The 21,406-nt window shown below is 39.8% G+C and overlaps 2 protein-coding genes across 2 annotated transcripts in view; both read left to right on the top strand.

The window, feature by feature from the left end:
• The window catches only part of LOC134006179 (zinc finger protein 208-like), a 1,001,836-nt gene that overhangs the window by 336,374 nt on the left and 644,056 nt on the right, over positions 1 to 21,406 (top strand). The gene's annotated exons all lie outside the window — the stretch shown is intronic.
• On the top strand, positions 1,390 to 20,747 carry otud4 (OTU deubiquitinase 4). Its single transcript, XM_062445264.1, has 21 exons — positions 1,390 to 1,697; positions 3,355 to 3,438; positions 5,319 to 5,369; positions 5,495 to 5,541; positions 6,581 to 6,653; positions 7,699 to 7,780; positions 8,384 to 8,546; positions 8,895 to 8,934; positions 9,141 to 9,243; positions 10,121 to 10,185; positions 10,720 to 10,823; positions 10,916 to 11,010; positions 11,515 to 11,665; positions 11,761 to 11,896; positions 12,094 to 12,168; positions 12,833 to 13,580; positions 13,657 to 14,415; positions 15,026 to 15,066; positions 15,886 to 16,570; positions 17,046 to 17,119; positions 19,596 to 20,747. Exons 1-21 carry the CDS (start codon positions 1,569 to 1,571, stop codon positions 20,091 to 20,093), a joined length of 4,203 nt encoding a protein of 1,400 aa, XP_062301248.1. The 5' UTR covers positions 1,390 to 1,568; the 3' UTR covers positions 20,094 to 20,747.

Raw genomic sequence — 21,406 nt, 5'->3', positions numbered from 1 at the left:
GTGTGTGTTTGTGATCAGTGTAGTTTATCACAGTTATATTTATGTTAAATTATTATGATGGTCGCTGGAAACAGTTTGGGGTAAACGATCTACTATATATATATATGGTACACTTCTCTTCTTGCCACTTCAGAATTGACTCATACTGGTCTGACTTAAACACCACCTGCAATTTCCCATCGTAACACTTTAAGCTAATCGAGGTAGTATGTATGTATAGGTATATCTATATGGTTCCTATTACTTGTTTGTATACTGGCATCATATATCCTCTGACCTTAAGTCTTACATACTGTCCAGGGTCAAATTTGACCTATTTTAAAGCTTTAAAAACACTATATACACATTTCTGCCAGGTGGACTTTGACTAATGTGACCCTGAATATGCAAAAATGGAAATAAAATGCATCATTTTTTAAATTTTTGTGCAGCTAATAAACATTTTTGTACATGCAAACATGCAAATTTGACCTGTATTCATAACAAAATTCAATGTTGCTGTATTCTTTATATTCTATAAAATGTTCTCATACACCACAAAATAATGATTGTAAATGTATTTTTTCCATAAATAAATTAAAGATTTTAATATTTAACATGTTACTGAATACATATGTCGATGCTTTTAATTCTTTGAAATCAATATTTTTTATATTTTATAAATAAATCATGACGTGGGCTTAAATGGTGTCACAGTACCACTTTCCTTCCTGTCTTCTTTTCCTTTCATCCTTCCTCCCCTCTTTTCTTGCCTCCTTCCTTCCTTCCTTCCATCTTTCCTTGTATCCTAACTTCCATCTGTCCTTCATTCCTTTTTTCCTTCTATCCTTCCTTCCATCTGTCTTTCCTTCTATCCTTCCTTCTTTCTTCCATCTGTCCTTCCTTCCTTCGTCCCTTCCTTTGTTCCTTCCTTCCTTCCTTCTATCCTTCCTTCCATCTGTCTTTCCTTCCTTCTTTCCTTCTATCCTTCCTTCCATTTGTCCTTCCTTCCTTCGTCCCTTCCGTTGTTCCTTCCTTCCTTCCTTCCTTCTATCCTTCCTTTTCTTCCTTCCTTCTGTCCATCTTTTCTTCCTTCCTTTCATCCTTCCTCCCCTCCTTTCTTCCCTCCTTCCTTCCATCTTTCCTTCCTTCCTTCCTTCCATCTTTTTTAAATGATCCGAACCCTTGAATGAAAATGACTTTACAAAATAAAACTAATGCTTTTATTTTGTTACACAATCCCGGACGCGCTACCTTACGTCGCGTCACGTCACGTCGCCTCCACCTTGACGACGTAATGAACTCTGAGGGGGCGTGATGTCAGCTGTTAGCCCGAATAACTACTTTCACTTTCTCACAGGCTGAACTTTCCTTTACTGGAGCTTCCTGATAAACGAAACTAGAGGCAGTCACCGCCGTGTCTGCTCCTCCTCAGCTGGTAGATGTAGATATTTAACTCTTCTCGGTGACTGTTTTTGTAATCTTGTAGCTGTTTACGTCTTTAAAAAGTTTTAAAGACGTCTAATATTAGAACAGCTAGTGTTAGCAGCTAGCAGCTAACCGGCTAGCCCCCCCTCCTCTCTGCTAGCATGGAAAGGAGCACCGAGGAGAGAGGAACAGAGGAGAGATTAATGGATCAATACCTCAAATCTAAAGGCTTGCATCGGAGCAAGGTCGCCAAAGATGGGTCGTGTTTGTTTCGGGCTGTCGCGGAGCAGGTAAACAGTACTAATACTGCAGTTTAAAGTACTAATACTGCAGTTTAATGTACTAATATTGCAGTTTAAACTACTAATACTGCAGTTTACTGTAGTTTAAAGTACTAATACTGTAGTTTAATGTACTAATACTGCAGGTAAATAGTACTAATACTGCAATTTAATGTACTAATACTGCAGTTTAATGTACTAATACTGTAGTTTAATGTACTAATACTGCACTTTAATGTACTTTATTATGGGTTAAAGTAGTAATACTGCAGTTTAATGTACTAATACTGCAGTTTAATGTACTAATACTGTAGTTTAATGTATTAATACTGCACTTTAACGTACTTTATTATGGGTTAAAGTACTAATACTGCAGTTTAATGTACTATACTGTAGTTTAATGTACTAATATTGCAGTTTAAAGTACTAATACTGCAGTTTAATGTACTAATACTGTAGTTTAATGTACTAATACTGCACTTTAATGTACTTTTTTATGGGTTAAAGTACTAATACTGCAGTTTAATGTACTAATACTGCAGGTAAATAGTACTAATACTGCAATTTAATGTACTAATACTGCAGTTTAATGTACTAATACTGCAATTTAATGTACTAATACTGTAGTTTAATGTACTAATACTGCAGTTTAATGTACTAATACTGTAGTTTAATGTACTAATACTGCACTTTAATGTACTTTATTATGGGTTAAAGTACTAATACTGCAGTTTAAAGTACTAATACTGCAGTTTAAAGTACTTTATTATGGGTTAAAGTACTAATACTGCAGTTTAAAGTACTAATACTGCAGTTTAAAGTACTTTATTATGGGTTAAAGTACTAATACTGCAGTTTAAAGTACTTTATTATGGGTTAAAGTACTAATACTGCAGTTTAAAGTACTTCATTATGAGTAAAAGTACTGCATGAGGAGTCCTACTGAAGTAAAAGTACATCAGTAAGTTATTGTCAGCGTGTGTAGTTAAAGTACACAAGTATTGAAGTAAAGGTACATAAGTATTATGAGCCTGAAGTAGTTAAAGTATTACAGTAAAAAAAGGGTGGGCGCCTCCAAAGGGTCAGCAGATAAAAGTTACTGAGTAAAAGTCCTGCACGAAACTACTTTAAAAGTAAAAGTGTTTGCAGCAGCAGTTAAAGTATTAAAATATCTCAAAAGTTGCATTTAGATTAAATGTAGTTAAATGTGTAACTTTTCAAACTCGATCTCCTAATGTGACGTAAATAAAGTGTTGCAGTGTGAGAACAAGTTATAAAAAAAATCTTTAAACATTATTATTGTATTATTCATCAGTTTGTCTATTAGGTTTTTATTTAATCGATTAGTTGTTTGCTTCATAAAATGGTGAAAAATGTCAATCACTGTTTCCTAAAGGAGGAGGAGGAGTCTTAAAATGTCTTCTTTTGTCCAATACCCAAAAAATATTCAGTTTATTGTCACTGAAAACTAAAGAAACCAGAAAATATTCACATTTAAGAAGCGGGAATTAGAGAATCTGGACCCTTTTCTTTAAATATAACTCAAAAATTATTAATTATGCATCAAAATCAACGATAAAACAGTAGGAAACCTCATGCTTAACGTCTGTGTGTCTGTACGTTACCTGTTAATTCATGGCTGTCCTGACCTTTGACCCCCGTCCAGGTGCTGCACTGCCAAAGCCGCCACACCGAAGTCCGAGCCAAGTGTGTGGAGTTCCTGAAGAAGAACAGAGACAGCTACGAGGCGGTACGTTTTCTTGGCAGTAATTAACTTTAATCAGGGCGAGACGGGAAAAAAGGGTATAAGACTCACTCAGGTAATTTAAAGGTTTACCTAAAATCAGCATTTATTTTATTTTAACCACTTTATCTACTAGATTAATTTTTAGGGATCCAGTTTAGAAGGTTACAGACATCGATAACACTAAAGGAGTCAATGAATAAATCAAACATTGTTTATATAGCAGCTTTCGAACAGAGATAGTGAAAAGAAAAGGAATAAAAATGATGAATTAAATACAAAAAAAGAAAAATAATTGAAATCAATGAAAGCAAGAGAACATAAGAATGATTAAAAATGTTTTAAAATTTTAAATAATTGAAAATAAATAAATAAAGACACAATTAAAATTAATAAAATAATAATAAAAATGAGAGAGAATAAGAGAAAATGTTTATTAAAAGTTAGAGTAACAAAAAACTAGGTTAAAAAAGAAACAAAGGACGAATAAAATCTAATAAGAAAAATATAGAATAATGATAATATTAATAATAAAACATCAATGCTAAAATAAAATAAAAAATAATACAATTTTAAAACATCAAAACAAATTTATAAGATAAAAACAATATAAAATAATAATAAAATACAGTTGAATAAAAATTGTAAACATAAAAAAAGAGAAATGAAATAGAATTTAAAAAAATAGAATAAAAAAGAAAAAAGCTGGGTAAAAAAGAAACAGGCTAATAAAAATATATAGAAAAAATATTGAGTTATAATAATAATTTTAAAATATCAAAATAAAATGTATGAAATAGAATAAAGGAAAAAAAGACTATAAATAATTAAAAACCATCTGAACTGCTGAACCTTCTTTTTTTTGGTAACAAGAAACTGAAACTGAGACGTGACTTGTTGCCTTGTTGTTGTGTAATCGGCTGTAAAAAAAGAGATAAGTGTCAGAAATAGCAAATGTGGTTCAGCAGTTTCTTTTTTTATCTGGACTCGTTTCATAACCGACAAACGAAAGTAAAACTTCCTGTCGTCCTTTTTCTGATGTTATATAATCAGTCACCTCACCTGATCTGATCTGCAGCACTGCTTTACTACGTTTCCCATAATCCCCTTCACTGTTTTACAGAGCGTGTGTGTGTGTGTGTGTGTGTGTGTGTGTGTGTGTGTGTGTGTGTGTGTACGTGTACGTGTGTGTGTGTACGTGTGTGTGTACGTGTGTGTGTACGTGTGTGTGTACGGAGGGTTAAATGTGACTTTTTTAAAAACATGAGGCTGCATGTTGTTGTTTTTCTTTCTTCAGACGGCGTCTAAGTCGCTTCTCTTCGCTCTTTATAACAGATTTTTTTTGTGTCCTCGCATCAAAATCTCACCGCTGTACTGATATTTTTAATTGTTTAACTTTTTTTCCCCTTTTAAAGCGGCAAATTAAAAGTGTAAAATATATAAAAGTTTGAAGATTTGCTGCTTTTTTTGTTGAAAGTTGAAATCTTCCGTTTTTAGCAGGTTTTCTGTCATTTGAAGAGACTTTGTTTTTGTTTATTGTTTTAATTTATTGAAGCAGAAATAACATTCTACACGTTCATCACTAATAATTATTATTAATAATCAATAATGAAAATAATATTTTGCACCAGATGTCATCCTTTATCTTCCTTATGAGCCCAAACAAACAAGTTTTACCCAACAACAAAACACACTTCACCTTTTTTAAATTTAATAATTCAATTTTATAACTTTTTATTATTACATATACTTAAATATAGTTTTATTGCTCGTCTTATTTTAAATTTGTATCTATTTTTGTGCCCCTGTGAAGCACCTTGGAAACTCTGTTTTTTTGACACAAACAGTAGAAATAAAGTTTAATTGTGTATTTTTCTGTGTTTCAGTTTATTGAAGGAGACTTTGAGGATTATCTGTTGAAGCTTCAGGACCCGCAGGTAAAAAAAAACAAGCTGTCTTCATCAGGAACTTAAAGCTGGAACAATACAATACAAACAATTCATTTCATTAATAATAACTGATTACTGATATAATGAAAGTGATGTGTTTCTTTATTTTCCAGCAATGGGTGGGAGAAGTAGAGATCAACGCGCTGGCTGTTATGTACAAGTAAGAGTCTGAAATTTACATTTAGATCATTAAAGCCTCGTAGAACCTGATAATTTCCCAATAATGTAATTTAAAAAACCTCATTACTCAATAAAAAATGTAAGAATTTTATTACAATATTGGGAAATATTACAATATTAGGTTCTGCAAAAATAAGGTGAACCCAATAATGCAATAATTTATTACATCATCAGTACAGGTTTTAAGTCCTTAAAAAATACAGAGATTGTTACATTATAAGGAAATGTTCTTTATTACATCATCAGGTTCTAGAAGCCCTTAAAAAATACAGAGATTGTTACATTATAAGGAAATGTTCTTTATTACATCATCAGGTTCTAGAAGCCCTTAAAAAATACAGAGATTGTTACATTATAAGGAAATGTTCTTTATTACATCATCAGGTTCTAGAAGCCCTTAAAAAATACAGAGATTGTTATGTTATTAGGAAATGTTCTTTATTACATCATCAGGTTCTACAAGCCCTTAAAGAATACAGAGATTGTTACATTATAAGGAAATGTTCTTTATTACATCATCAGGTTCTACAAGCCCTTAAAAAATACAGAGATTGTTACATTATAAGGAAATGTTCTTTATTACATCATCAGGTTCTAAAAGGCCTTAAATTATACAGAGATTGTTACATTATTAGGACATGTTCTTTATTACATCATCAGGTTCTACAAGCCCTTAAAAAAATACAGAGATTGTTACGTTATAAGGAAATGTTCTTTATTACATCATCAGGTTCTACAAGCCCTTAAAAAAATACAGAGATTGTTACATTATAAGAAAATGTTCTTTATTACATCATCAGGTTCTAGAAGCCCTTAAAAAATACAGAGATTTTCTTGTGTGAGCCGATGTTTTATTATTATTATTATTAATATTTACTCAACTGTCCAAAAAAACATACATTTCAATCCTGTCGCTAAAACGTAATTAAAATGGTGAATCAATCAATTTCATCTTTCATCATCACATCTCAGCCCTGATTTCTAAGAATCTGCCTCTCTCTGTTTGTGTCTCTCTGTAGGAGGGATTTTCTGATCTTCCAGGAACCCGGAAAACCCGCCGTCAACATCACAGATAAAAACTTCAAGGAGACGGTGAGACTTGAAAACCTGCCGTTAATTAAAGAGACAGAACTTAAAATATTGATCGTTTCGTTTAACTCTTTTTTGTTGTTTATTTATTGTATTTCTTTATTGGAAACCAGATATATGTTCCAGTAGTTTTACCCCATCCTAACCCACTACAACCCTCCAAAAGAAAGAAAATGTACCAAAAATGAATACATAAACAAAATAATAAATAGGCGCTTTAACAAATATAACAGGGAGAACAATGCTATAAGATGGATGTTCAAGATGTCAACCTCAAAGGAAAAATATATGCATTAAAAATAAGTGGGGTCCAGAGATATCATGGGCTGCTATATCTTTGTATAAATATGGCAGAAGAGCCTCTAAAGGAGTATTTCACCTTTTTTTGGAGTGTCAAAACAAGACATTAGATCAGACAGACAGGATTTGTGCTTTTCCAATGTAACAGAAAACATCTACAAGCAATGAGTGACACAACATCTTTAGGTGTTTCTTGAAGATGCTGGTGGGAAAGAATCGATACAGCGTAGTATCACGATATTTTTGCTTGACAATATTGTATCGATACACGGACGCCAAGTATCGACCTTTTATTATAGAAATTGCAAATCAAAATTGAACATTTTGGACACAATTGGACTTAATTTGCAGGTGAAAAAGGGTAATAAATTGCAATATATCGCAATATATTTAAAATCACAATAATATCGTAACACAAGTATCGTGATAATAAATATCGTATTGTGATCAGTCTCTGGTGATCCCCAACCCAAAAAGAGCTATTAAAGGGCTTGATGTTAGTGTGATATTAAGAGTAATTTAACTCTTTAACTCCTGTGAGGCTGATGGAGAAAAATACGTTGTTCTTTTTGTTCTACCATAAAATGCAAGAAGAGTAAAACATGATTGAAAAGTCATATTTTTAGATCTCTGTGTGCAAGACGGTTGAATTTTTAATGAAAAATGTATAAAAATCTAAATGTTAGAGATGTTAAATGTCTTCAAAGTTCTAGCTCACCACTTTTCTTTCTCTCTCTTTCTCTTTCAGGTTCAGTTGTGTTTTCTGAATGGAAATCACTACGACAGTGTTTATCCCATCAGCCGCGTTAAGAATGCCGCCGTCTGTCAGTGTGAGTGTTTACCTCCTCTCATCTGCTCCTATAACTTAATATACCATACACCAGATGTTAAATATTTGACTAGTAGGAAGCTTGAATGTGACAGTAGAATTAAACCGTTAGCTGTATTTTTCCTGTTATATGCAGATGACTGTCTGGTTTCTGTAGTTTTATTACTAAGCATTCTCACTATGACGCAGACTGCCGCTTCCCACCAACAACTCTACTGTCTTTAACTCATTTCTGATATTACTTCTTTTAATGTGACAGCGTCAGACTAGCAGGAATACACTTTTAAAAAACCAAAGCTTGTCCTCAAATGACTGAATTTAACCTCTTGCAACCCTGCATCCTCATATGGGGACATTACATTTTGGGTTTGCTGGACCTTTTACTTCATTCTGCTGAACTTTGGCCTAGTAGTAGAAAAAGCACATTACAGTGTGAAAATCTGTAAAAAACCAACACACACACACACACACACACACACACACACACACACACACACACACACACACACACACGCACACGCACGTACAAACTCATACCAAACCAATAAATATATAAAAAGCAGCTTAACTTAACTTAACTCCCTCTTCTCTCTCTCTCTTTCAGCCGTCCTGTACGAGCTGCTGTATGAAAATGTTTTTAAGGTGGACCGGAGCTCGCTTGGTGTGTGTCAGCGGTCAAGCCGATTCAACGACCTGCTGAGCGACGACAACATGGCCGCCTGCGTCAGCAGCGACGAGTCCGACCTCGACGGCAACGAACCGATCTGGTAACCAACTTATTTTAACACATTTGGATTTAAATTGATCGTTTTCTCACCAACATTAATGAGTTTGAAGGTTTAGAGACTCTGTGAACAATTAGTCGATTGATTGATCGTCGTCGACTTTTCAATAAATCACCAACTATTCTGATTCATTTTTTAAGAAGAAAAAGTCCAAATTCTCTGATTGAAACTGCAGAAATGTGAATATTTTCTGCTGTTTTTATTCTTCTTTGACTATAAACTGAATATTTTTTGCATATTAAAACTTTCTAACATGTTTTTACTTCTTATTTTAAGTTTAAAGTATTCAAACTGTTAATAAAACCTCATTGTGTGTGTTTTATGAAACAGGGTGGAAAATGAAACGAGCACAACAGCTCCGAGATACAGGGTAAAACACACACACACACACACACACACACACACACACACACACACACACACACACACACACGCACACACACACACACACACACACACACACACACTAACACACACACTAACACACACACTCTCACAAATGTCAGCCAACTCCCATATACACCTCCTTACCTGTTGAGTAACTTTGTGGGTGTGTGTGTGGGTGTGTGTCCTCAGGGCCGTGGGCGCGGCCGACAGCTGCCTGAGAGGGTGAGACGCTCTCTGAACCCGACTCTGTTCAGGAACGTCGAATACGACATCTGGCACAAGACCAAGAGAGGTGAGACACACACACACACACACACACACACACACACACACACACACACACACACACACACACACACATACACACATACACACATACACACACACACTAAAAATAGCTGCTCCACCTTAAGTCAGTCCACCTTAAGTGAGCACAGCCAGGCTAGGCCAACTCCTGTACTTTAATCAGGACACGGGAGCTTGACTCAGGTTTTTAGGAGTCGTAGCTTTTATTCACTGACAAATAAAACACACACACACACACACACACACACACACACACACACACACACACACACACACACACACACACACAGAGAAACGATCAGATTAAACATTTACATGGTTATTAACTTTAAACTGCAGCTCTAAAGTCTCTCCTGATACATTAAGGCATTTTGACTTTCATTATTAATGTCCATGTTTAAACTTCAGGCAATAAATCAACATTATATCGATATCATGATATTTCATAGAATTTAATCTTAGATTTTGAATATCATGATATAGAATAAGTGTCTTTGCCTGCTTTTTAAAGGCTGAATTACAGACTGTTCTATTATCTGCCTTTAACCACTTATATATTGTATTATAGCCACATTACTGATGATTATTTATCAAAAATCAAATTATGTAAATATTTAGTTATAGTCAAAATATCGATATCGAGGTATTTGATCTTTGATTCTGCCCATATCACTAATATACACGCAGCTAAAATGAAGCGTAAGAGTCAATGAAAATGAAACTGAACCACTTAAACGATTAGTCGATTAATTCATCTGAAAATCTATTGACGACACATTTGCTGCGTCCAGTTTCTCAAACTTGAAGAGACTTAATAAACAAAATGTGAAAGTTTTCTTCTTGTGTTTTTTCGTCTCGTTTAGCTCAACAGAGGATGGATTATTCCGTCGCTGTTGGGATGCAGTACAGTGTCGGAGATCGCTGTCAGGTGAGTTTACGTCCACACGTTAAGCAACATGTCAAACTTAGAAAATACATCTGTTTGTCTTTGTTTTGGCTCTTGCTGTAATGATTCCTCCTGTTCATACTGACCATTAGAAGATCCCTTCATAATGTTTACAATGGAAGTGATGGAGGACTAAACCCACAGTCCTCCTTCTGAGTAAAGATGTATTTAAAAGTTAATCTGAAGCTAATATGAAGCTTCAGTCGTCCAAATGAGTCAAATCTTCATCTTCTATGTTTCAATGTTTCAGTGTTTTTAGTGCCAAAGTCTTTTTGTTACTATACTTCCACCACAGCTCAACAGGGAAACCCTAAGAGGGAATCTGATGCTAAAAATACTGTAAATGTGTCAGATATCACTTGATATGACTAACTCACACTGATGAAGCTGAATAGAAGCTGATCATGTACTTTTAAATGATGATTTACATTGTGTGTGTGTGTGTGTGTGTGTGTGTGTGTGTGTGTGTGTGTGTGTGTGTGTGTGTGTGTGTGTGTGTGTGTGTGTGACCTGTAGGTCCGTCTTGAAGGCGGTGGACGGATCTACAACGCCATCATCAGGGAGCAACAGCACAGCAACCGTGACTTGGTGACAGTTTACATTGATGAACTGGGAAAGATGTAGGTCACACACATACACACACACGCGTTACTCTGTACGTGTGTGTGTGTGTGTGAGACACTGACAGTTATGTGTGTGTGTGTTCATGTAGTAGACAGGTCCCTCTGTGGAATCTGCGAGCTCCCAGTGAAGAGAGCAGCTGGAGTACTGTGTCAAGAGACAAGAGGCTGAGCAATGGACACGGAGGTAGAGCACAAACACACACACATATACACACACACACACATATACACATACACACACATATACACATTTACACACATATACACACACACACATATACACATATACACACATTAACACACACATATACACACATATACACACACATATATACACACATATATACATTCACACATATATACTCACATACACACACGTTCGCACACACATATACACACATACAAATGCACACACACGTTCACACAACAACACACACACTAAAACATACACACACACACACACATTAACACAATCAAACATTCACACACACAGACATACACACACACACATTGACACAAACACATTAACACACACATTCACTCACACATTAACACACATGCACACATTCACACACACACACACACACACACACACACATTAACACATATACACACACACATTAACACACTCACACAAACACATTAACACACACACACACACTCACTCATGTCTTCACCTCTCTCTCAGATTGGGAGGAGAGGGGTCGAGGAGGCAGAGGCAGGGGGAAGCCCGCTGTTGCCACAGCGACGGCTCCAGGCTCCGGTGGGCGGATGGTGAAGCAGCATTCGTGGCCCCCGCAGGCCCCGACGGAGGAGCAGGGAGGCCCCCGACCCAGGCAGTACGCACACTACCGCACACTCCTTCCTTCCTTCATAACCGATGTCACTATTCATTTATTCATTTATTTATTTATTTATTTATTTATCTTTGCAGGAAGTCTGTGAGCTCGGCTGACTGCGGTCTGACGGAGAAGCAGCGTACGGCCAAAGACGAGGAGGAGGAGAAGGAGTTGAACGTGGCGCTGTTGGCGATCGAGCTCAGGGATGAACACAGCTTCCCCGCTCTCGGGGTGAGTCACATGACACGCGGGCCGCCGCAGGTTCGATACCTCACATCTACAAACAGGATGTGAGGAGAGATTGAAAAGCTGCTTCTTATCTGACGACCTCACATATGAACCTACAACGAAAATACCCCAACATAACTAAAAACATGACAATTATATTATTATATTTTGTCTTAAATATGTTATATTTTCCCGCTCAGGCTCAGACGGGAGTCCCGGGAGAAGCAGGGAGGAAGAAAGGAGTCGATAAGAAACGATCACTGAGAAACAAGACGGTAACTTTATTCATCACATTGTTGTTTATTAGTTTAAAAATGAACTTCAAGTCCCTGAACTGAGCTTTTATAATGAGCTAATAAATGGTTTATCACACTATAATTAATTAGTACGGTATTAATCAGTTCAAGTGTTAATGTGTTTATAAGTGTTTGCTGCTGTATAAAGAGATGAATGTAATAGAAGAAGAAGAAAACTTTATTTCGGACACATCCACAGATCCATAACAATAAAATAAACATGAGACATAATAAAAAAACAAATTTGTAATAATATAATGTATTTGTTACTTCTTCTTCTTTTGCTCCTTTGTCTTCTACTCCTTCTTCTCCTCCTCCTCCTTTTGCTCCTTCGTCTTCTACTCCTTCTTCTCTTCCTCCTCTTTCTCGTTCTTCTCCTCCTCCTCTTTCTCCTTCTTCTCTTCCTCCCTTTTTTCTCCTTCTACTTCTTCTCCTTCTTCTCCTCCTCCTTCTCCTTCTTTTCCTTCTCCTCCTCCTTCTCCTTCTTCTCCTCCTTCTCCTTCTTCTCCTTCTCCTCCTCCTCTTTCTTCTTTTTATCCTCTTCCTCCTTCTCCTTCTCCTCCTTCTCCTTCTTCTCCTCCTCTTTCTCCTCCTCCTTCTTCACTTTAAAAGTGCTGATATTTTTCTTCTCTGGTTGTTACAGAAGAGTCCTGTTGAAGACATCAGAGCGTCGTCTCCCTCTGCTGGTGAAAGACCCAAATCCTCCACTCCACCACCTGCAACCACTGCTGCTCCTGCTGCACCTCCTGCGAATACTCCCACACCCAATGACCCCACCCCTCCTCCTCTTCCTCCTGCTGCTGTTAAACTTCCTCCTGCTGCTCCACCTTCATCCTCAGACTCCGGCTCTGCTTGGTTGAGTTCCCTCAAAGCTCCGACAGCCAACATGAATGTCTCCTTCTCCACCACCTCCACCACTGTTGCTCCTCCTCCAGTGTCCAGCTCCACCTCCTTCTACGCTGCCCCAACCGATAAAACAAGCGCACTCTCTTACGCCTCCGCTGTTGGTGCTCCTCTAAGCTCTAAACCTCTCTCCGTCCCGTCGTCCGCCACATTCTTCTCCCACCTCCCGTCTGCTTTCCCCGCCGCTTCACCACCCCCAATTCCACCCGCCCTCTCCTCTCCTTCCCCTCCTCCTCCCACCTCCTCTTCTTCTTCTTCTTCTCCTTCTTCCTCGCTCCCACCGCCCACTTTCATCGCCCCCATCGCTCCCTCTCCTTTCGCAGCTCAGGGCTTCCTGTCCCGTTCCTCCCCGCCCGTCTCCTCCTTCCTCCCCCACTCCCCCAGCCCACCCTTATTTCCCTCCTCAGCCCAGAGCACCTCCTTTTCATCCTTCACACATCCTCCTCCTCAAGTCCACGAGGCTCCAGCAGCTGCAGTAAAAACTTCAAGTAAGAAATCCAACAGATTTGTTTTATCTTTTTAATCCAACGTCGTCTAATTTTTTTGTCTTTTCTTCTTTTTCAGATTCTTTGCCGAATATCGGAGGTCCTCTGACGGCACCTCAGACCCTCCAAAACCTGCCGTCTCTGTCTCAGATTCATCCTCAGGTGTCTCTACCCCAAAACCAGAGCCAGATCTCTGTGTCCCACATCCAAACCCAAAGTCAAGCATCTCTACCCCAAAACCACATCTCGTTGCCCCAGATGCAGACCGAGGTTCAGTCTGCCCCTCATCAGCATCAGCATCAGCATCAGCCTCAGTCTCAAACTGAAATGGCTTCTGTGCCTCTAAACCAGATGCAGGCGTCTCTCTCCCAGCCCCAGTCTCAGGCCCAGTACCCCCCACAGTCCCAGTTCTCCTACCCCCACCATGCCCAGCCCTCCGTCCCCATCTCTGCCTCTATGCAGGCCCAGCAGCACCTCCCTGCTCAGCCTCCTCACCCCTCCCAAGTGCCTCACCCCTCCCTCTCCAACTCCCCGCCTCACCCCCCTCTCCAAACCCAGACCCCTGACGCCCAGAACCAAACGGAGGCCCCATCAACTCCAACTCAACCCGAATCCCAGCCTCCTCCTTCTCCACCGTCTCACCACCCCCAGCTACATTCAGCACCTCTCCCCCTTCCCCTCCTGCACCCCACCTCCATACCAGGAGGCGTTCCTGTGCAGCAGCTGTCCCAGCTCTACCAGGACCTGCTGTACCCCGGTTTCCCCCAGGGAGAGAAGGGCGACGTAGCCATGAACCCGCAGTTCTCCAAAAGCAAGTCTGGTGCCGACCTGCCCCAAGGTGATTATCAGTTAATGGACTGTTCTATAATATAAGAAATGTCTCCAAATCAATCAATCAGATTTTATTTGCACTTTTCAAGATACTTAAAGACACTTTATACAAGTTAAAAAGATCCTAAACTACAAAAAACAGAGTAAAAGCCATTGAATTTCACATTAAAAGCTGTTCTAAAATGGTTTAAATTAATAATTAATAATATAAAAACTACATCAAACAGTTAAAAGAAGAATTGGGATGTCCTGAGTTAATCTTTTGTTAAGTTTGGTCCATTTCTGATGTCTTGTTTGGTTGCCACACTGTCGTCGTTAAAATACTGGAACCACACAGCCTTATAAGAAAAATTGTGTCAGTGAATACTTAAAAAAAAAAAATCAAAAAGTTACACATTTATGTAATTAATGTAATCTTATGTTGATGATATTACACCGTATGTACATAAATCATAGTTTCGGCAAATTTGTAAAAAACATAGTAAACAACTACATTTATAAGAAAGGAATAAAATAGCTGTTTTATATCCAGGAACCAAATAGCAACATCATTGTGTATAATATATGATATGTGCCTAAAAAGTTTGTGATAAAGGTTAATTTGTCTTCCTCTGCAGATGTCAACGTCTTGAGGTTTTTCTTCAACTTGGGACTCAAGGTAAGAAAATGACTCTGGTTGTAACATAAAAAACACGTCAGGATGAACAATATTTCATATCAGTTAGTCGTTCATTATAAGACAGTATAGAATACCACATACCTCGATATCGATATTGCGATAATATTGTAGGGTCGACAATTGGAGATTTTTGATAAATAATCATCAATAAAGTGGATATAATGACTCAGTGGGTTAAAAGCCAATAATAGAACAGCTTGAACAGTCTGTCTAGTTCAGAAAATTACATCATGTTACTGTAAAGCATTTAAAACCAGGAAAAGACACTTCATGATATACTGAAATCCAAAATCTAACATGATACATCTAGTCTCATGTCATAATACTGTCTGGCTTTACACACAATATGGAGAATCCTGCATTTCTACACCATTCATTTACTGATCCGCTATGTGCCTAGTTTCATATTTTGCACATTTGTGTAATAAAACCATATTAAATATCCATAACTGAAGAAAGATTACTAAATCTAAAGGGAACTGTTGCTCTTATTGTGTTTACAATGATTAAAAATCACCGGGGAGAAAATGTGAGGTTGGGCACTGCTTTGTTAGAAAAGTTCCTGTTGCCCCAATTCTAAGGGCAATTGTACATTTTTTAAGGGCATTTTGACCTGAACCGGGTTTATTTCCAACCCTGGTCACCGTACACTCGGGCTAACGTAGTATATGCAGATTTGTCTATAATAATCAGTGTAAAGCTTGCTGATGTCTCTTAACGTTGATGCTTATTAACAGCTTGATTTATTAAACTACACCAAACTGAACTGATACTGTAATTGCCCCCTCTTTGTTCCAGGCCTACACCATGCCGATGTTCCAGCCCTACATGTACCTCTTGCCCCTCCAGCATGCATACACTATGCAGCCTAAGCTCCCTTCTCGCTCCCCCTCTCCAACCCCCAACTACCCTCCACCCATCCCCTCTCCAAGCCACCAGGAGGTGTTCACGCACCCCCTACCGTACTCTCCCACTTCAGCCTCGGTGGCACCTCAGTATGAGCCTCATGTTGCCTCACAAGCCCAGACCCCTGAGCCCCCCCATCCCAGTGAACCAGCCCAGAATCTGTCAGGGTACCCTGTCACCCAGCCTCCACCCTCCAGGATACCCTGGCCACAACACCAGCTGCCCCCACCCAGAAACTCCTCCTTCCCCGTTAGTTACCCGGCCCCAAGTCCACCGTACCCGACCATGCCAACCTCAACTCAGGGCTACCACCCAGGTCAAGGCTCCAGACTCACAATGTTCCCCCAGAGTATGCCTCATTACTCCTCCTCCTCGCTGGGTTATCCATCTTCAGCCACCCCTGAGGAGCACCAGATGAGGCATAGACAAATGGAGCAGATTCACCCCGGCAACGGGGGCCCCATGCCTGGACACGGGCCCAGCAGAGTCCCCGGTCCTCTGGAGGCTTCTGCTGCTGCTGACATGGCTACTGCTAACAGCAGCAGAGTGATGGTGGCTCCTGGAGCGTCAGGTTTTGGTGTGTAGACGGTTTTTATTTTACAACTTGAATATTATACAAGTCCAAAAAATAAAGTGTTGTAAATATGCACAAAAAACTGCACAGGACCTCTGGGTAATGAAGTCCAAAAACCTGCAGTACAGAAGTTTTTATACATAAATGAACATCTGTTACATTTAAGCCTAAAGAGTTCACACAGTGCTGATTAAGCCGATTGCCACCAGGTAAATCTTTTTGTATTTCACAGTATACCACAGTCTTTTTTAATCTTAGGTGGTGCAGCATTCCTGAGCTGGCTGTTCATCCATTAATCATTTGGCTCTTCTACACTTTCCAAATGTTATCAGACCAAATGGATCAAATTCTGATCTGAAGACAAATGTTCTGCACTCCAGCTTTAAATTTGAAGCAATTGCTTTTTTTTACCACTTGAGGGAGCCAAAGACCAAACTGTCAATGCAGATTTTGATGTGAAGCTTATTTTTCCTTTCAGGTATGAAGAAGGAGCAGGGAGAGAATCTGACTCCGGTGCTGCTAGTCGACCCACCAATCAACAACAGACCCATAGTACGGACCGCACACACATACACAAACATGATGACTCATATCCACAGTTAAAGATGTAGCAGTAACCAAGTACATTTACTGAAATACTGTACTTAAGTACAACTTTGAGGTACTTGTACTTAACTGTAGTATTTTCATGTGATGCTACTTTCTACATCTCAGAGAGAAATATTGTACTTTTTACTCCACTACATTTATTTGACAGCTTTAGTTACTTTTCAGATGAAGATTTGACACAATGGATAATATAACAAGCTTTTTAAATACAACATGTGACGTCTTACAAAAAGCAGTGTGTAGTTGGCTCACATTTCAGATGTCTATGAGTTGTTAACAGCTCCACCAAATAGTGATTTTTCCCTCTAAACTTCTCACATGGTTTCATTTCAATAAATGTTCAAATGTTCCAATATTTCACCAAAAATCAAAGATTGCTAAAGGAGCTTTGTCCACCACTGACTAGTAGTCATTAAAAATTAGGAGTACATCACAGTAGTAGTAGCAGTAGTAATAAAAAAAAAAATAAAAAAAAATGTAGTAGTAGTTAAAGAAAACTTAGAAGTAAAACAAAAAAAATCATTGTAAAATGCAGTTATAGCAGTACCTAAAAAGTACTGGTAAAAAACCCCAACTGTAACCATCAGTATAAAGGTAGTAGTACCCATCCATCCATTATCCGCTTATCTTGGGCTGGGTACTTAAACTCTTCCGCTTGGGGCAGCAACTCCCTCCCAACCCTGAGGGGGCATGCCACCTTTTTCCGACAGAGCACCATGGCCTCCGATTTGGAGCTGCTGACTCTCGTTTCAGCCTCTTCACATTTAGATGCAAACCGTCCCAGTGCCTGTTGTGTTGAGGCAACAGAACCACATCACCTGCAAAAAGCAGAGAGGCAATTCTGAGGTCCCCAAACTGGACACTCTCTTCCCCCCAGCTGCATCTTGAGATCCTGTCCGTGAAGATCACAAACAGGATCAGAGACAAGGGGCAGCCCTGTTGGAGCCCAACACCCACTGAAACCAGGTCTGGCTTACTGTCGAGAATGTGAACACAGCTCTCAGAGCGGTTATATAGGCACTGAATGGCTCACAGCAGCAACCCTGGTACCCCATACCCCCACAACACCTAGCACAAGGTCCCCTGACAGACATGTTCGTAAGACTTCTCCAAGTCCACCAAACACATGTAGACTGGATGTGCAAACTCCCATGACCCCTTCAGTATCCTTGCAAGGGTGAAGAGCTGGTCTACTGTTCCACAGCCTGGACGGAATCCGCATTGCTCCTCCTGAATCAGAGGTTCAACAATCGGCCGGAGCCTCCTTTCCAGCATCCTGGCATAAGCTTTCCGAGAGAGGCTGAGTAGTGTGGTCCCTCTATCGTTGGAGCACACCCTCCAGCACTGTCCCCAACCTCCATGCTTCATTGAAGGGGTGTGTCAACCATGACAACTCCACAATGTCCAGAGCTTCCAGCATCTCAGTGCGAATCTAATCCACCCCACTGAGGAGCTGTTTAAGTACTCCAGAGACCTCTGCCAGGGATATCGGTGAACATTTCCCCAGATCCTCCAGCTCTGCCTCCTCCACAGAGGACATATTGGCCGGGTTTAGGAATTTCCAAAGTGTTCCTTCCACTGCCTGATTATATCCCCAGTCGAGGCCAGCAGTTCTCCACCCTTGCCAAGATCGACCTTGGCTAAGCCCTGCTTCCCCCTACTGAGTTGCCTGACGGTTTGCTAAAACTTCTTTGAGGCCATCCAATAGTCCTTCTCCATAGTCTCACCAAACTGCTTCAGCCCCGATAGGCACCAACGACCTTCCGGCTGTAGCTCTGAGCCACCGCCTCCACAACTGAGGACTTGAACATGGTCCACTCGGACTCCATGTCCTCAACCACCCCAGGTCTGCAGGAGAAGTTTCTCTGGAAGGTGGGAGTTGAAGACCTAGCAGATCAGGGCCTCCGCCAGAAGTTCCCATTTCACCCTCACTACTCATTTGGGTTTCCCAGGTCTGTCTGGCAGCCTTCCCCGTCACCTGATCCAACTCACCACCAGGTGGTGATCAGTTGACAGCTCTGCTCCGCTCTTCACCCAAGTGTCTGAAACATGGTCGCAGGTCTACACAACTGCGAAGTTGATCATCGACCTTTGCCCTAGGGTGTTCTGGTACCACGTACACTTATGATCACCCCTATGTTCCAACATAGTGTTTGTTATGGCTAAACCGTGACTAGCAAAGAAGTCCAATAACAATACACTGCTTGGGTTCAGGTTGGGCAGGCCATTCCTCCCAATCAGCCGCTTCCAGGTTTCTCCATCATTGCCCCAAAAAACATAGTAATAAAAACAAAAACAAAAATGTTCTAAAAATGTAGTAGTGGTACCAAAAACATGGTAGTAGTACTACTACTAAAACTGTAGTATTTGTACCAACGCAGTGTTAAGGGAAGTAAAACTCTGTCATTTTCCGTCTCAGGTCACCTGGGTTTCTGACCCTGAAGTTAGGGAATCCTCCGTCTCCATGAAGACCATGCAGACCGCCAGCAGCACCTCCGGCTCTCCGGGACGTTATGACGTCACTTCCAGGAGGTCCGTCGTCCTCAGCGACAACAACCCGACCCGCGTGTACCGGGGCCACCAGCACAAAACGGCCAATCACAGCAAACCGTACCCCCCCGTAGAGCCAGGTTTCCTGGTAACCGTTACCATGCCGGAGCCTCTGTCGATTGGCTGCAGCACGGAGGACGGCTGGGAGGGTTCGGAGGGGTACAGACTGTCCAACCAGAGAGGGAGGAAGATCTACAGAGGAGGAGGAGGAGGAGGAGGAGGGCGGGGGAGAGGAGGAGGAGGAGGAGGGGGAGGAGGAAGAGGAGGAGGAGGAGGAGGAGGGGGGCAAAGGAGGAGGCAGATGGGGGATGCAGGAGCAGGACTTCAGTTTAGCTCCTCCCAACACGGGCGGGGGAGGGGGTACTAGCTCTCAACCAATGAGAGGAGAGGACAGAGGCGTTTTTCTTTCGTTTCTTCTTCTTTACTGGTTTCTTCTTATTTGTCTTTTTCTTTTTCTCGTCCAATCACTTTTTGTCTCCGCCAGAAGATGCGAAAATCAGAAGCTGTGTTGTCAAGCGCGTCTAAATGCTCGAGTTCGCTTCGGAGAAACACGAACACTATCCGAATTCTCTCTCGATAGCTTAGCACGTTAGCAACCGTCAGTCAGCGCGAGTTTACACATCACGTCACTTTTCTCGTCAGTTTTTAACAGCACAGAGAACATGAAACTCTACGTGTGTTTTTGAGGATTTATAAACAAGCAGCGAAAAGATTGGCGTCACGTTGATGCGACATGACAACACTAACAACGCACTCGGAAGTCAGATTTATCGCCACTCTCACGTCTGTACGCTAATTATGAAACTACAGCTAGCAGCTAGTTAGCTAAGCTTAGTATAAAACCTGGAGTTTTTGTACATATTGAACAAACAAAGATATAAAGTGTGACTCAGTGAGCTTTAAAGCCTTTAGGTTGATTTTGTTACCTATTTTGTAGACAGAGTCTTATGCTATGCTAAGCTAACCCGCTACTTCTTCGTCTTTAGCTTCAGTTTCGTACAGATATGAGCTCATTTTACAAAAGAGTGTGGCTGCCCTTGAACGCAGCATCAGAAGCGAGAGTCGACACCTCTTACAACTGCAACGATTCATCTTTTAGTTGCTGACTATTAAATTAATCGGCAACTTTTTTCAGAAAAGTTTGTAAAATTCACAATAGCTTTTTCAATACGAATATTTTCTGGTTTCTTCTATGACGGTAAACTGAATGAATTTGAGGACACCATCTTTGAGTTTAGGATCGTTATTTTTCACCATTTTCTGACATTTTACAGACCAAATCACTGAATTGAGAAAATAATCAAAAGATTAACTGATAATGAAAATGATAGATTATTTTCTTAATTAATTTGTTGTTTGGTCTTTAAAATGTCAAATAAATGTAAAAAATTTAAATTTGTCTTGTTTTGATTAATTTTGACAGTCCAAAACTAAAAGAAAATGAGTTTACCGTCATAAAATACCAAAGGAATTAGAAAATATTCACTTTTTTCTTAAAAAATGACTCAAAAACAATTAAACATAATTGATTGATCGTTGCACTTTGTGTAATTCGTTGTAAAAAGACAAAGACGCATAAAGCCTGGAAATGCATAAGCTGATTTAACTTCACAAAAATCTGATTTGAGAACAGCTTTAATAGTCGCTCGCTGCTATAAAAACTATACGTGTGCATATATA

Source organism: Scomber scombrus, chromosome 23 (assembly GCF_963691925.1).
Source record: "Scomber scombrus chromosome 23, fScoSco1.1, whole genome shotgun sequence".
NCBI lineage: Eukaryota > Metazoa > Chordata > Actinopteri > Scombriformes > Scombridae > Scomber > Scomber scombrus.
The sequence above is the reverse complement of the archived record's forward strand: the minus strand, read 5'-3'. Positions and strand labels throughout refer to the sequence as shown.

Coding starts and splice junctions, on each gene's coding strand:
- otud4 (XM_062445264.1), top strand. CDS start 1,569: ATGGAAAGGAGCACCGAGGAGAGAGGAACAGAGGAGAGATTAATGGAT. Junction 7,781..8,383: donor GAATGCCGCCGTCTGTCAGT/GTGAGTGTTTAC, acceptor TCTCTCTTTCAG/CCGTCCTGTACGAGCTGCTG. Junction 10,186..10,719: donor GTGTCGGAGATCGCTGTCAG/GTGAGTTTACGT, acceptor TGTGACCTGTAG/GTCCGTCTTGAAGGCGGTGG.